Source organism: Mycteria americana, chromosome 6 (genome assembly GCF_035582795.1).
Source record: "Mycteria americana isolate JAX WOST 10 ecotype Jacksonville Zoo and Gardens chromosome 6, USCA_MyAme_1.0, whole genome shotgun sequence".
NCBI lineage: Eukaryota > Metazoa > Chordata > Aves > Ciconiiformes > Ciconiidae > Mycteria > Mycteria americana.
This window is the reverse complement of record NC_134370.1, coordinates 12,501,361-12,517,899: the sequence shown is the minus strand read 5'-3', so window position 1 is coordinate 12,517,899 and position 16,539 is coordinate 12,501,361. Positions and strand designations below refer to the sequence as shown.

Sequence of the window (16,539 nt, the reverse complement as noted above, 5' to 3'; positions counted from 1 at the left end):
TGGGCAGAGTCACGTAGGCAAGCGGCAGCGCTCGCCAGGTAGCCGGCGGGGAGGGCAGGGCAGGGCAGGGCGAGCGCCCGGTGCGGAGCGGCGGCCAGCCGCGCCGCCGGCCTCCTGCTCCGCGGGCGCGGAGGGTGCGCGCAGCCTGCGCCTTTCCCCTGCGGAGCGGGCTCCCGAGCGGGGCGCGGGCTGCGAGGGACGGCGGCACCGCGGGGAACGAACGCGCCGGGAACAAAGGGGCCGCCGTGCCCCCGCGGCGGTGCGCGCCCGCGGAGCCCCACGCGCGGAGCGGACACCCGCGGCGCCCCGCCCCCGCAGCCACATGGTTCGCACATGGAGGCAGCCGGCCGCGCTCATTGGCGGCGGCCTCCCGAGGGGCGGGGCCGCGCGTCCCGCTCCGCCAATGCGCGGCGCCGGGGTCCCCCGTGTGACGTCACGCGTTGCCGAGCGGGGCGCGGAGCGGCGCGGAGCGGCGGGGGGGGCGAGCCCGGGGCGGGGGGGGGCGAGCCCGGGGGGGGGCTCCGGGTGCCGCGGCTCCCCCGGGCCTGTCACAGGCCAACGTCGCCGGCAGCCCCGGCTCCGCTCCCCCGCCGGCGCTTGGCCCTCGTTGTGCTCGGGTTCCTCTGTTATTCTTTCTTTTAGCCTTTCCTTTGATTTATTTTATTTTCTATTTCTTTGTCATTTCATTTTTTCCTCTTCTCTTTTTCCTCTTTCCTCCCCGGTTTTCTTTCTTCCCTTTCTTCCTCCTCTTCGTGGAGCGTGCGCTGCGTTTTCTTTGCCGTTTAACTTTACAAAGGGATCAGCGAGCGCCTCGCCGCGCGTCTCCATCGCTCCCTCACCCTCTCCTTGCCGCTCAGCCCCCTATGGCAGCTATAGGTCCCACGCAGGCGACGGTATAGGGTGCCCTTGTTCTGCGGGAACGGCGTTGTGCTCGCAGGCTCCCAGGGAAAGGGATCCCGCTGCGGAGAAGCTGCTCTGCCGCTAAAGCCGCGGTGGTGGTGGGCCGACAGCCCTTGTTCGCCGCTCGCCCGGAACAGATCCAGGCTGCTTTTCTGTTTTTGAAAGTTGAATTAATGTTGGGGTGGGGGTTTTTTTTGTTTTTCCTCACGTGCTAATTGTTGTTTCGTAATGAATCTGCAAAGCCGTGCGCCTGAGGAGCTAAGCAGCACCGCGGCCGGCGGCTGCGAGCAGGAAAATGACAGCAGTTACAGCAAAAACCGGGCTGGCGTGCGAAAGCAGCAGCACCGCTGCTTCGGAAATCAAGTGTGAGACCGCTGGTTTGTTTTTGTTTTTTCTTTAAGAGTGCTCTTGTCTTGCAGGGGAACTGTCAAAATCGTGTTTTTTTTCGCGGGGGGGGAGGATAGCAGAATTTTTCTTGCCCTTGAGGTGGATAGTATCTGATCTTTTATACGCTCCGTTTAAAAATGCATCATTTTATGCGGTTCCTTCTTTGGAACTGGAAAATGAGCAGGACAGCAGGATACAGGATTTTTTTATTGCTAAATTTTGAAAAGAGGTGTTTGCGTCCAAACAACTCCCTTCCCGAGCACTTGTTTTCACTGAAGCTTTCGCTAACAATCATCATGGTCATAGTGCTGAAAATCCTCACTTTTATTAGGCAGTTCTGCCAAACCTTTCAATATTTTAATTTGCAACCAGGACATTTTAGGTTGAAAAGTCCCATTTAACGAAAGGCTCAACTATTGAACGTGCTGTTCAGAACGTGACTGTCGTAAACCAGGCAGCTTTTACGTGTTGCTCCCAAACAAAGAAAAATGCTGCTGGGATTGGAAAACAATCTCCGAGCGTTTCGGGCGCTATCTAAACTAAGAATAGCTGCAGAAGCAGGAGTGTTATGTCCTAACGTATATACGTAGTCTTACTGGGAAGAGATTTGCGTGCGGAGCTCAGGTTATTGCACCAAGAGGGTACTGTGCCCTTTCGTCTGCCAGCGCAGGAGTGATTGCTCAGTGCACCCCGTGCTGGCGGCCTGGCAGAGATGTTGGTAATGGCTGGTCACTCCTCGTTACAGTCTCCGACCTGGCAATTAGCAATAACAGAGGAGACCAGCTCAAAAAAGTTTGGTGATGGAGACTGCGGCCAAACTCGATCGCAGGCAGACTCGGTGCTCGCCTGCTTCCTGCAGGATGCCCAGGTCATTTGACTGTGGTGTTACGCAGGGCTGTAACGAGCTATTTTGGTGTTACTCCCATCAGGAAGGTGGCTGAGTCACAGCCCTGTTGTGCTAGGTGCTGTACACGTAGGGGAATGACAGTGCCCTGCCCCAAGGAAATGCAGTCTTAAAAAAACAGAGGAAACAGGTAGATGTTTGTCTCCTCCTGGCCAGGACGGGTGACAGGGACAGGGCTGGGTGAAGCACCAGGGTGCTGGCTGGGGTCAGCATCACAGCTGTGTGGAAGCTGAAGGGCTTCGGGAGCCAAAGGCAGGGATTTAAGGAAGGGCTGTTATGGCTAGGTGAGCTCAAGTGGCTTTCCTAGTAGTTTTACACAGTTTCTGGTAAACCACGCTCAGTGTCAGCATTCGTTCTTCCAAGCCCTTGGTGGCCGTACCAGGTTATTCACCTTTTTAAAACACTGTCCCAAGCAGGAGTGGATGCTATTTGATGGAGGAGCCCCCTGAGAGGTGGAGGCAACCCTGTCTCGTGTGGGTCCAAACTCTTGGATATCCCAGAGTGTACACGTCACATATTCTGGTGGTAGAGGAGCAGCTACGAGGCCCTTTTCAGCCCCCAAAACACACCAGTTTCCCACTTCTGCCTGCAGGTCCGTGGTACGAGGTGGGTGGTGGAGCCTTCCATGTCTAGGGCAGGACTTTCGGTTAAGGCAGGAGTTTCCTAGCTGCTTGGTGCCCAGGGAGAAATAAGGAGATGATTTTTGTTACATTTATAGGTCTCACATCCCATCGTCTTGGTCATGAGTAATACCAGAGGGGCCATGGGTTGGCTGGATGGTGTGGAAACAGAACGACAGGGCTGAGAGCCATGGAGAAGAGTAGGATGCACCATCAGGACTGTGGCAGTGGGAGACTACACTTCGGCAGTGCCCTTTCAGCACCTCTGCCCAGCGTTGAAACCACCCTTTTAGTACTCGCTCACCTTTAAAAAAAATTGGAATAAAAATTATCTGTATTACAGTATGGTGACTGGGGAGGCTAGAGTCCTGTTATCAGATTGCTTGGGTAAACTGGAGAATTTTAGCTACTGAAATATAACTGAATTATTTTTCCAGTTGAGCCTCTGGAAATGAGTAACAGTGCTGCCTGCCTGCTTGCTGCAGTTCTCATGGCAAGACCACAAAACCCAATCCCAACACACCTTGCTAACTGACATGTACAGGTTTCCAAATGACCTGTTTCTAGAAATTTAAGCTAGAAATGTCACATTAAAAAATTACAGTGGCTGTTTTCAGAAATGAAAGTTGTGCTGAGGGCAGCTCTGTTGGTGTATCTGTAACCTCTGCAAATGCCACTTCATGAATAAGCATGGCTGGAAATCTGTAGCAGCTGAAATGCTGGAGTTTGGAAGATGTTGTTAGAGGGATCTGGAATAAACTCAGCTGAGGTTTAGTATGTGCCAAGCATCCCCTTTGTGTGCGTGGACTCACACTTTTGTCACTACGAGTTGTGTAAACATGTGATGAATTCTTTGGATATGATGACTTATCTGTAATAGACGTGGTATGTAATATATACTGATCTCACTACAGATGAAGCCGTATGTTGCCATATCCTCTTCTAAAAGCATGAAGGCAAGCAAGCCACTGTAACAGCGGTGTCCTTATTCACAAGCCTAGTAGAGGTGTGCACACATGGGACCGTGGACTTTGGCCCCTCAGAAGATAGCTAGATCTTCTTCGTTAAGTGCTGCCTGTGTTTGTTGACCTTCTGACCAGGAATAACAAATGGGTGACCTTAGATTTGTCCTTTGCTCCTGAATAATCCTCTCTGAAGGAGAGGAAAACTGAGCCTTGAGAGTGAGTCAACAGTATCTTCATCATGTGGCTTCTTCCATTGTTTATGTGCTGTTTGGGGTCTTTTTTTGAGAAGCCGAAGCAAAGTTGTATCAGAAACCTATAATAAGCAGAGGGCGGGAGACAAGACTGCCTTCAGTCTGTGCGCAGAGCTCCCGTTGAATCGATGAGAGCTGAACACGTGGCTCAAGGTCAGTATAGATGGTCTTGGATCTTACAGTGATGTGATATATGGAGTAGTTCAGGGCTCCTTTATTTATATATTTTTCATCCAGCTCACAATAAACCCCTTTCATTCCTCCTGGTTTGTGACCTGGCCACAGTGATTCATGTGTTAGCCACTTCCAGGTTGGGTTATTTTGACTCAAGCTGTTTGGACCTCAGCATAAAATTCAGAAGGAAGCCACAGCAGGAGAAATGATAGGGCAGAGGTAAAACCGTGGGATTGTGCCAGAAGTGCTGCTGAGAACCGATCGCATCCTTTGTCAGCAGAGCATCCTGAGAGCTGGCAGAGAAGCACCTTCTGCTGTTGGCTGGAGAATCCTTCCTTCTTCTTATTTAGCTGAGGGACCCCATCCTGTATATGATGTATTTTTTTCCTCATGGGAGGTCCTCTTACTTAATTTTGCAGCTGGGCCAGTCAAGTGACTTGACCAAAGTCACAGAATAAGTCACTGACTCAGAATAAACTGGGGCAGAGCGCAGGTCTGAAAACAGAGCAACACATCTCCCAGAGGAAAGGAGCAAGGAGCCCGAAGAGCCAGTGCACCTGCGGCTTTTGCCTTATTGATTGGCAGAGCTTGGTCTTTGAATCAGAGTGAGGTATATAGCTTGCGCTTTATTCTTGTGCAAACTCTTGATATCCAGGTGGTTTGGCCCTGAGAAACGTCTGCCCTCACCAGTGGATGGGTTCCAGGCACCAGTGGGAGTGCTGAAAGGGATTATCTGATGCCTTGCGAAAGAATGAGGCTCCTGGATGAGAAATGAGGCCATGTCCTATAGACAGTGTAGGTCCCTTACTGAAGGTATTGCAAGCATTGGAAGGGTGTTGAGTAGGTGGGAGTTGGGATGTTCTCAAGCCCACTGCTATAAGTCCTCCGATGCTGAGTTGTTACAGTCATGAGTACAAGAATGGAGACCTGGTTGTTACAGTGTGTGCTGGTAGGTGGGTTATTCAGGTAAGCCAGAGACGTTGTACCCCTGGCTAGAAAAACAGGAGTTCTATGGATCTGCTGTCCCCAGAAATTTGGGGAATCGGTGAATCTTTTCACTGCTTTGAGAGCAGCAGAGAATGGTTCCTCCCGGGGATTTCTGTTCATGCCTTGGTTGCAGGAGTGTTTGGTTTCAAGGCTTTGAAAGCAATACGAAAAATTTGCAGGGTTTGTGTGAAGGTGGGCAAAGGAAGCTCTTGCAACTGTTGCCATCTTTATGTTCCTCCCAGAGGTTGCAAAGAGTTGGGGATAGGAAGGTTTTTAGAAAAAGCTAAAGAAGGGATGGAAAACTAGGCAGTTTAGCCAAGGGGATTGCCCTTATTGAAAATAACTTCCAATAACAAAGCATTGTGTTATTTCTAAGCCTTGTGTTCAAAGCAGAGGGTTGGGCATCTTGATTCGTGAGCTGTGTTCCTGTTCCACCTCTAGCTTAGGGTGTGTCTTCATGAGAGCGATTATGTTGCTTACACCTCAGTTTCCCTTCCTGCAGAGTGGAAAGAAAAGAGCTAAAGTCATTGTAGGTTTGAGAAGCTTAAAACATTACTTTCTGGAAAGCCCTTAGAAGATTTCACTGATGGAAGATGCTAGTTTAATGCAAGTGATGGTGGTGTTAGTAAAAAACAGACCACATCTGCTCTACTTGATTAAAATAGTACAGCAGCGTTTCAGATGTAAATATTAATTGATTTCTGCACTGCAGATTTCTTCTTGGATATTTAAATTGTTGCTAAGGAGGAGGGAAAGGCTATCAGGGAGATTAACAAATCCATTATTAAGGCTGGAAATGGAGGGCTGCCGAAGTGCCATTTAATAAAATGTAAAAAGCCCTTTTCTAAAGGACGAAGCAGCAGAACACACAATGAAAGTGAATCACAGCTGCCAGAAGGGATGCCAAGCAGCAAGCACTTATAATCAGAAAACTGTACTTACAGATCATTCGGAGCCACTAAATTAAATGATCTCATTCTCCCCTAAAATACTCTTGCCTTAGCCTCTCCCCAGCGTTGCCTGTGGATTGCTCAACCACATTTTAAATGTGACTTTGGGGGGTTTTTGGTCAGCAGTTGCATAGCATTGGGCCTCTTCGTGCCATTCACTTTCCACCCACTTTTGTTTCTGTCACATACAACTCTGGCATTTTGCAGGCTGACCTGCCCACATGAGCACTTGGGATGGCAACTGAAAGATTTTGCTGTGGCTCCGCGGTTGGCTTGCCTGCCTCTTCAGGGCTCCTTCTTTGGGAAGATGTCCTACAGCTTACTCTCAAATTTGTCTTTGTTTCACACAGAATTTTTTTTTCTAATTTTACATTGTTTACTTCAGAAACAAAGACTTGGAAGCTGAGCTGATGTGTAAATGGAAGAGCTGAACTACATCGTTTCACGCAGAACTAATCCTGCTGTTACTTCGTTCCAGTGCTGATTCAATGCACCGTGTGTATCAGTGTCCCCCTCCTTCATACTCTCTTATTTTGTATCTTGAACTTTAGCTTCAGGAGGCTGACACTTTGATATGTTCCTAAACTACCCCTTCATTTTCCAGCCGTGGCTTTCCCCATTTAATCCCTAGAGTGGCACCACATATCTCTGAATGTGCCATCAGAAAAGCTAGTGGCAGTGGATACCGACAAGAAGCTGTCTTGCAGTGGTTTTGGGGCTTCATCATTATTTTTTTGCAGGGGTTGTGTTTTTTTTTTTTTATTGTTTCGTATTGCTAATCCTGAGAGGCAAATGGCTCCCTGGTTTTGGAAGCAGGTTAGAGGAAGCACAGTTAGAGCCCAGAAATGCTCTTGTGTTAACGCCGCTGTTGCAGTGAGGTGTGTGCACCTGTGTCCTTTTTCCCTTTGTGAGTAATCCAAGATCATATAAGTAGTCCCTGAGACTGCTCAAATTTGAAACTTTCCATGTGCTTTTAAAAATCTGCTCTATTGGCAGTTTCCAGTGTAGAAAAAAGAGGTGGGGAGAGAGAGAATACTTCCTTCCCTGAGTTCTCCCATAGACCAAACCCAATCTTTACAAGTGCTGTGGTCTGGCTCCGTGTAGGTACGTGAATGGAGGCTGTCCTGCCTGAGTGAGGGCTGGGGCTCGCTTTTCCGCAGTGCAGAATGACGGAGGTATGTCCCTGAAGGTGTCCCAGCTTCCTTTATTCTTCAACTATCCCATCGCAAGAGAAACAAAACAAATCAACCCTTTGAGATTCGGAGATGAAAAGGGCTGTTTAAGAACTGAATAGTGGTATTATTTTTACCTCCATCAGCTGCAAGCCTGCAGTTTTCTGAGGAAACCTCAGAAATGGTGAATCAGCGAAATGTGTTTAAAGAAAAGTTAGCTACCCTGAATCCACTTTTTTTCAGGCTTTCTCAAGTTGAGCGCTGCCAACTCTTGCAGCTTCATCACGAGTCTCCTGATACTTTGTGCTCTGCTTAAAGCTCTGACTACCAGACACAAGCCATTAATTGAGAATCTCAGCTTTTCTGGTTTTTTTCAAGATACTTTTCCAGCTCCCATTCTGATGGAGGAATGCTTGCAAATGTAACCAGTCACAGCCTAAAGGTTCAGACCCATGAAAATAACCCCAGTTAGAACTACAAAACAATCCTTGGAGGGTTTCTAAGTCAGTATCAGTTTGAGATTCAGATTTTTACTCTAAATGTTCTGATTCTGATTTTGAATGTTCTCTGATTGTGCCCTTTTTGAGAGTAGATTAAATATTTTAGAGACTGGTATCATACAATTAAATGTGGTCAGGTTTTTAAGCTCCATTCCAGCAAACGTTGAAGTTGGTAAAATTCAGAGTCACAGAAGTGATCTCGAGGGTTTGTGCCTGTATGAAAATCAGCGTGTAAATGCATTATTAAGATGCTGAGAACAGCGATCAGACGGCAAGGTATAGGTGTGAGAGTATTCGTTAAAATGTTGAGATAGTCACTGTTGTTACTTGTTTACGTGCTGCTTCAAATATAGCGAGATTGCTGTCTGCGACATCTTTTGTCTATGATCTCAAAGGGCTGCGTTCACATTAAAAAATGGGTCTTGCACCTCTGTCTCCCATCAGAAACACTGTATCCGTCACTCCAGGTGCGACTTCCCAGAGCCTGGCACCCTGTCTTTAGTTACATCTCCACAGGTGAGATGTGGAAAGCTCATTTTGTGAAAGCAGCTTTTTCTTTTGTAGGCTCCTTGCTTTATTCTTGCCACAGTCCTGGCGCTTCCACGTGCGGAAAGCCCTGGTGTTTGCAAGGAGAGAGACGAAGTGGCCGCAGGTCCCTCCTGCCTCCCAGGCGATGTCCATCTCGCCCCTGGCGCGTTGGTGGAGCGTGGAGCTCTGGCCTGCAGGCTGCTGCGGTGTGCCAGCGGCTGCTGCCCGCGGGTGGCTTCCCCGGCTTGCCGTGGCGGTGGCCCGGGGGGAAGCCGTGCCCGCTCATCACCCCGCCACTTACAGCTGGGCATATGGACTGTGAGCGCCGCTGGGTTTGTGCCGCCGGTGCGCCAGGGGCTGCGAGCCAGCAGCAAGGGAGGAAGGACAGGGCAAACCACCGTCCCCTCGGGCCCGGGTGGGCGCGCAGCCGTCGCCTCAGGGCCTGGGTGGGCACGCAGCCGTCGCCTCAGGCGTGAGGGCTCACAGCCATTGCCCTGGGAGGCTTTGGGCGCCCCACGCGTGGGGCCCAGAGGGCGCTCCCAGCCCCGGGCCGGGGATGACCCCAGACAGCCACCGTCCCACAGTGCTCGGCGGCAGCCGGGGAACTACATTTCCCAGGCAGCCCCGCGGCGGCGCGCGGCGCCCTCCCCCTCCCGTGAGCGCTGGGCAGAGGTAAACAAAGTGGTGCGGGGCGGCGGGCGGGCGCGCGGGGCGGGGCGGGGCGGGGCGGGGCCGCCTGAGGGGCCGGTCCCGCCGCGGGGCTGAGGGGCCGATCCGGGCGGGGGGTGAGCCCAGGCGGGGGCCGAGGGGGTTGGATCCTGGCAGGGCCCGAAGTGGGGGTAAATCCGGGCCGGGACCGGCGGGGAGGGGGCGGCTGCGGGCCGGGCCGGGCCGGAGCGGGGGTTGCGGGTGGGGGCAGCGCTCGGCCGGGCGGTAGGGACGGGTGCGGGTCAGGAATAGCTCTCGCCTCGCTGCCTCCCCCGGCGGGAGGATCCCGGTCCCGGTCCTTCCTCCGGCATTTCCTCGCGTGTTCCCTTGCCACCTCCGTGCGTCCACCCCTCGCCCTCCCAGGAGAGCCGCCCCCCCGGGACGAGAGGGCTGTCGGTGTGAGGAGGCCCGGGGACTGGGGAGAGACGGCGATCCCTCGCTCCTCCCCCCCGCAGCCGCCCCCGTTTCCAGCGGGGGAGCCGGGAGCGTGGGGGCGGAGGGGGGCCCGGGGCTGCGGAGTCCCCCGGCTGCCGGCCTGGGGGCCATGGAGCAGGTCCAGATGATCAACATCCAGCGGCTGCTGGAGGCGGCCGAGTATCTGGAGCGAAGGGAGAGAGGTAATGGGGGGAGGAGGGGTGCTGGGATAACAGCCCTCCGTGGGGGGAGCGGGGTTGGGGTGAGAGATCCCCGCGGAGGTGTGAGAGCGGCAAAGGGGATCGGAGCGAGTGTTTGCTGGTGGTAAATCACCGAGCAGAGAGGGGTTTGATGAGGGACAGGGCTGACAGGTCCTCCTGGAGGTGATGGCTGAGGTGGACGGTTTTTGCAGAGAGGGGGAGACTGAGGTGGATGCGTTTTCTGGAAGGAAAAGCGGGGATTGGTGTGAAAGTTTCCCACCGCACAGGAAGGATGGTGGTGGGTGGCTCTGGCTTTGCAGAGACCTCGATGGCACAGTGAAAGACGCCTGGTTTGCCCGGTTCAGATAGCTTGGACAGGAGGAGAGAGACGAGGCGCTCTCTGGGCTGTCACGTTTCCTTTTGATGTTTTCAGGTGTTTGAGTGGTGTTGTCCTTCCTCCAAGGTTGGCAGATCCTTTACACTCCCCTCCCTCTCTTTTCTCCACCTCCCAGTCCACTTCCCTCTGAATACATCATCAGTCATTTTCCTGAGCTGTTGTGGTTAAGGGCCTCCCCAGCTAGGCTGACGGGTTAGTGGAGAGGCCTGCCTGCTGACTTCTCTTTTTTTTTTTTTTTTTTCTTATGACCCTTTTTTTATGCCCTGCCTGTTGATCCTCATGCAGAGTGCGAACATGGCTATGCCTCGACCTTCCCCTCAGTTCCAAGTCCTGGACTGCAAGACCCAAAGCCCACGCGGAGGCTGAGCCGGGCAAGGAAACACAGCGGCAGCGGCAGCAATGCGAGTATTGCCAACAGGTACGACAGGGGCAGGAAAGCGTGGGGTGCAGGGCTGGCCGGGAGGGTGAAGCTGGAGAGGAAAGCTGGAGGCAGAGGAGAGAAACTTACCCTGTGGGGAAAATGGGAAGAGTCTGAGCGCAGGGGGATTCGGAGCTGGGACACACAAGTACAGCGTCCCTTCTGGATCCATAGTGCTGAGAGCAGAGGGGACACAGGGGAGCTGTATCTGAAGTGGCACTGCCAGCTGACTCTGTGCCAAGGCTCAGGTGCCGCAGAGGGAAGGGGAATAGGGAGATCTGTTCATAGGGTTCACGGAGGAGGTAGGCAATAGCTATTCCCATTATATACAGCTGATGTCTTTCCAACCCAGAAGTCACTGCTTTTAAGGGATAGCGTGTGTGTAGCCTGAGTGCTTTGGGATTGTAATGACAGGCATGATTTGAAGCAAGGAAATGATGTTTTGAAATGGATCCCCTACAACAAATGGGAGAAAGGGAGATGACTGGCTGCTACGTACAACGTGTTAAAAATTCAGTTCAGGAAAACAAAGCTGTCTTTCACTCTGCCTTTCAGGGCAGTGGGATTTCCCATCTTTCTGATTGCTTGGTAATTGTAGAACTCCGCGTTTTTGCCACTTCTCTTATTATAACAAGGCCATATTTCTTGGTTTCTTAAATCTAGAGGAGACAACAGGATTAAGCCTATCACTCGGTGCTGTGGTAGGATCTGCCTCTCCCCTCTCGTTCCTGTTCTTTTTGTTTTCTTTTGCTCCCTTCTGTAGAATTGTTCAGACCTTGTTGAGACCTTCTGGGATAGAGAAACTTCAGGAGCATAAAGTATAATACTGAAAAGGCAATTGCAAGCTTGCTTTTACTGCAGCAAGGCCTGTGCAATCCATAAAACGGTGGCAGGTGGCTCAGGTGATTAAACCTTTCTTAAGGCCATTGGGAAGGACCTGTAAAGGCCTAGGGGAAAGGTGCCTTTGCTTGCAGTGATTCTGCTTCGGCAGCATTTGATAATAAAGGTTGTTTGAAGTGATGTTAGGACACCTTGCTGTGGGGAAGTTTTCTTCATCAGGATCAGCATATCCTGAGCTCTTTGTATGCTGCATGTGTGTATTTGCTTCCCTCCTTCATCCAGCCTCTCCTGATTTCAGGGCAGTTGTAGCCCTTCACTGTTTCCCATGAACCAAAGTCCCAAATCCCAGTGACTTTGTGTTGGGAAATGATGGCAAATGCTGAATTGAGATCTGTGTTTTTCCCTCTAGGTTTCTCACATACTATTTCTCCATCCCACACCTCTTTCTCTCAAAGGCCTTTGTCATGGCAACCTGCCCTTCTCCAGAGGAGGGCTGGAAGCACATCCCCCTCAGGAGCTCCTTAGCACCGAATCCAGCAGCCTGTAGGCTAGAGAGGGATGCAGAGCCCAGAGACTCCCCGTCCCTGGGGCCTGGGTGCTCAGCATGCCCTGCTGGCACAGAGCCCCCAGGCACAGCTCTCACGGGGCAACTTTCTGTGCTGAGACCAGCCTGCTGGGCCGTTTAGCATGACAGGCTGAATATATTGATGTGCGGGGAAAGGCAACAGAGAGTCAGAAAAGATACTTTCTAGTCTTATTTAAAACCTTCATTGTACAAGGAATACTCAGGCCAAATTGAATCTTTAGAGTGAGAGTGTTAGCCAGTGTGTTGCCTCCCATGCTCGTTTCGGCCTCAGGGAGTGACCAGCGTCAGGTCTGCTCCAGGCAGAGACCAGAGTGGTTCTTTTGGGAAGCTCAGACCTTACACACAGTTGGAAAGGGAAGTTTCTTTTAGCGCAAGTCGTAGCAGCTTGCACTTGCTGTAGGAGATGGCAGGCCTTCCAGATGGCTGCAGTGCTGGGAGGTGACAACTGTGAAGTTCAGGGTGCCTCCAAATTCACTGCACTGTGTCTTGTGTGATGCTGAGTATAGCATCAGCCTTGTTTAAGGAAGGCTCTGTATCATCCCTTCCTGTTAAAATCAAAGGGACAATTCAGTAAGTTCTGTCTAGTGGAGTTTGAATTGACTTTGAATTAAATATCAAGCCCTTGATGAGGGGCAAAATTTACATTTCGTGTATGGAAAAAAGATTTTCGTAGATTACTTTTGTCTCAAAATGTTTAATTAGTGTAGAGAAATCATGCATTTAGATCTCATGCAGATTTTGTCATTTAAAAGCCTCCTGCAAAAATGGCTCTCAAGCAACCTTGGCAAACCATAGTTGTGTTGTTTTTTTTTTTTTTTTCTTTATTTATACACTTTTAGAAATTGACATGTGTGCATTGTTGCTAGTCTTTATTGAACCAAATAATCCATGATTATTTGGTGCAGGGAATTTACAGAGCCTAGATGCTCTTTAATTCATAGTTTAAGTCCAAGTATTTCCCTTCAGCATTTGCAGCCCAGACATGACAGGCTATTTCTTCCCAATAGGCTCTGTGCTATCATGGCACAAACAGCCAGAAAGTTCTGATGAACAGGCAGCCTGGCTCTGGATGGCAATGGTGGAGCAAATCTTATTCTTATAGAACTACGATGGTCTCCCAGTCCCAGCAAAATAATTTTTTTCTAGCCCAAACAGAGATGTGCAGATAAGAGGGAGAACATTGCTTCATTATTTCTAATTTACGTGATGCATTTTTAAAGAAGGATGTTTTGGCTCAGGCTCTCTCTTCCTTCGTTTGTCTCAGCTGTGCAACTGACAGCATGCAGATTGCTGCAGAGGGGTTCCCCTCTGCAATCCTTGGGACATTATCTGTATGTATATGTAGTGTTTTGCATGGGTATTTCAAAGACCTGGTGTTGCATGCTGTGAGTTAAAACCTGAATATATTTAAAAATATGCAGTCTTGCTTTAGTCAGGGATACTTAGGTACTGAAAATTACCCACCTGCAAAAATATGTGGAGAATCACAGTCATTGTGACCTGGAGTACATAATAAGCAAGGGGAATTTTTTTTTTTTTTAAATCCCATTTAACACATAGCTAAAAGCAAAAAACCAAGCAAATCCATTTGCCAGCCCATATTAAATTAGATTTAATTTTGCCTCGTTTTTAATTTGCTCTTGACAGAAGTATCTTCTGGTTTTTGGACTGGGATGAAAAATTAGCAGAGATTTATTGTAACATACAATATCACTTATTTAATGTTTGTTCCTTCTGAAGATGTTTCTGGGACAGAAGCTGAGTTCTAAAAACTTGCTAGAAAAGTGAAGTAGTCCATGCTGGGAGTACAGTTCTGTGGGTACTGTTAACTTGCATTTGATGTCACTGGAAACTGCTCTTACAGGCTGTACATATGCAGTTCTAAATAGACCCAGTTATTTGAAAGGCTCATTATAGTTCGTTAGGATTAGACTGGTTTGATATTTATACATTTTGGAAAATAATTGAGAAGACTTTCTAATCAATTTAAATCATTGTGTCAGCAGGAAATAAACAGCAGGGATGCTAAATGATCCCCCCCCCCCCCATAATACAATCAGTTTAATGAAGTTAAGATTTATAACAGAATCTGAAATTACGTTACAATATTAGATTGTCATTTGTGTTTTGTTTTTATTTAGACTCTCAGGCATGTAGAAAAGCCTGTTATTTTTTGGTCTGATCCTGGGGAAATGCCAAGCACCCTCCCAGTGGTGCTAGGAGCCCTCAGCTCTCCCGGGAGGCCTGTGTTGTTAAGGCCACTCAAAGAATCTATTGCTCGGTTCCATGGGGGAGGGTTTGATCTCTGTCCAGTTTCTTTTTCCTTTCATTTTCCTCTCTTCCCATTATCCTCCCTTGTGTCTGAGGCTGCTTCCCAAGGGCCTTTCAGACATCTACAGTCCGGTAGCAGGTTGCCTGCAGAGCTTGGAATCAGCAGCTGTAATGGGTATGGTAAGGCATTTTGGACATGGTGTCTTGAAAATCTAGGTATCTGGGTTTCTTTGCCCTTCTGGCTATTCTAGTGATGCAGCTCCTCATTTTGTCTGTTGTTGCGCTCTCCTCTGCCCCACTTGAAACTTTTTTCCCACATATCTAAATCCCATCACTTGGTTTTGTGCTGAATCTTCTCTGTAGCCCTCCACTTTCATAACCTTTAAAGCTGCTTTTTGAGGGTAAGGATGAGGGCTATATTATTGAAACCCTCAGGTACTCTTGGCTTTAAGCTTAATTTTCTCACAGTGCCCCTGAGCAAGTATTGGGGGGTGCAGGTAGGTGTGCATTAGGTACCTCATGTGCCTCAGGGGATGACTTCATGTGCTACAGGTTCACAAACACGGGTTCAGAAGCTAAAAGGATGTGGCATGTGTAGCTGCAAGTCAACCTTGGCTGTCTGGTGCACAAGAAAGACTGATTTACCAGAACAGCAGTGCTGTGCAGCTGTACCTCGCTGTGCAGGGGAGGAGTAGGGGGGTTGGTGAACACTTGCTTAAGCACAGTTTTAAATATATAATATCTTTTCTGTCAGAGGAGGTTCACTGCCCCCACATTGCGCTGATGACTACCTGGCAATTTTCAGTCCTTCCTACAGCCTCTGGAGTTAGGACAGTACTATAATTCTGATTTTATTGGGGGACAGGAGGTGCAGGGGGCTGAGTGGTTTGCCGGTCTTGTGTAAGAAATTCCTGAAAGCGTAGATCGCTGTGTCAGCCCGTGTTCTTCTACTTCCTGCACAAAGCCCGTACCCCTTTCCTCACATCCCAGGGAGCTGGTCTCTGATGTTTTTTGTTGACAGCTTTGCTGCTTCCTAGCCTCTATCAGTTGTTATTTGTTTCTTGATGATACTTTGTTTATTTGTTTGAGGGCTTTTTTTTTTTAGCCACTTGCTCTCACACTGGATCACACCTTACTCCACAGCTAGTGGGAGTTGAGTTTTGACTCGCTGTGTGTAGGTGGGTTAGAATCTGGCCCTTGTGTAATATGCTGGGGATAGAGACTATGCTTTCTGTCTCAAGCCTTGTAGTGCCAGGGAGCTCTATTCATGGCTCAGGACTTGGCTTTGCTTCATATAGTACAAATCCACATGTGTAAAACAGAGAGTGGATGAGATTTGCTGTGCCATGTTTTGATTTATGCCACATTTTGATAATGTACAAACAGTGTGATTACTATCTGGAATCTTCATGCTGCTGTTGAAATTTTGTCTAGAAATAGTTGGAGATGGGATCTTGCCTTCCAGTAGAGAGTATACATGAATATGCTAGTTAATTTTTCAAGAAAGGAAAACTGGACAAGGCTGAGCTGTTAAGGATTGCTTCTCTGTTAGAGATGTTGAGAGGGACTCGCCAGCAGTGTTGGCTGTTGTTACATGTGAGCATGACTTCTTTTTGAGAAAGCATAATGGCAGTTTTAGACTGGGAAAATGGATTGCTGGTCCATGCATGAGAGGCGGAATCACTCCTTGTCAAAATCCCACTATCTTCTGTAGGTTTGTGCCGGAGTACAGTTGATCGGAGCAGGTTGGCAGATAGGGCTGTACTCAAATAGCTCAGTTCAGCCTTGGCACATCCCATCTGCCCATTTGATGTAATTTGCCCCAATGCAGTCTGCAAGTGTAGACAAGCAAGTCATAGTGATGCTGGAGTTTCTGAACCTGCTGGCACTAGGTTGTGCCTTTCCTTGTCTCTGCTGTTCTACATCAGAAGCTGAGATCCTGCCAATGATTTGGGCAAAAAAAAAAAATACCCCATGTAGGTGAGGTTTTGTATGCAGTGTCTTCTCAGTGATGCTTGGCTTTGCAGTACAACTGGGAGGTTACCAGGCAAAATACAGAAAGTGAGGGTGAACCAGCAAATGGCATGAGAAGCATAAACCCCACTCCTTAGTGAGGAATGAGGCCTCCAAAAGCGCTAGGGCTGATACAGCAGTTTCCATGGGGGAACCTGCTGTGTTCCCCTTTGTCACCCTGTTTATTTTATAGCCCCCGAAGTGGGATGATCCTGCAGAGCTGCAGTTCCTGCTTTCCTTTGTGTATTAGTAATATAGGCATGCATAGGGAGATCTGTGTGGCAGGAGTCTGTGTAGAAACCCATGATTCTGGGCTGAATTTATACTTTGATGCCTTCACTAGGTGTAAAATGT

At 49.4% G+C, this 16,539-nt stretch overlaps 1 protein-coding gene across 5 annotated transcripts in view; it reads left to right on the top strand.

The window, feature by feature from the left end:
* MXI1 (MAX interactor 1, dimerization protein) overlaps positions 1–16,539 on the top strand; it is a 58,059-nt gene that overhangs the window by 715 nt on the left and 40,805 nt on the right. For 3 of the 5 annotated variants that reach the window (XM_075504580.1, XM_075504582.1, XM_075504581.1), the window contains exon 2: positions 10,343–10,475. In XM_075504580.1, coding sequence (XP_075360695.1) covers positions 10,343–10,475 — 133 coding nt within the window. Of the gene's footprint in view, positions 1–9,239; positions 9,664–10,342; positions 10,476–16,539 lie in introns of those variants that run through there. The other 2 variants (XM_075504583.1, XM_075504584.1) reach the window with 2 other exon arrangements.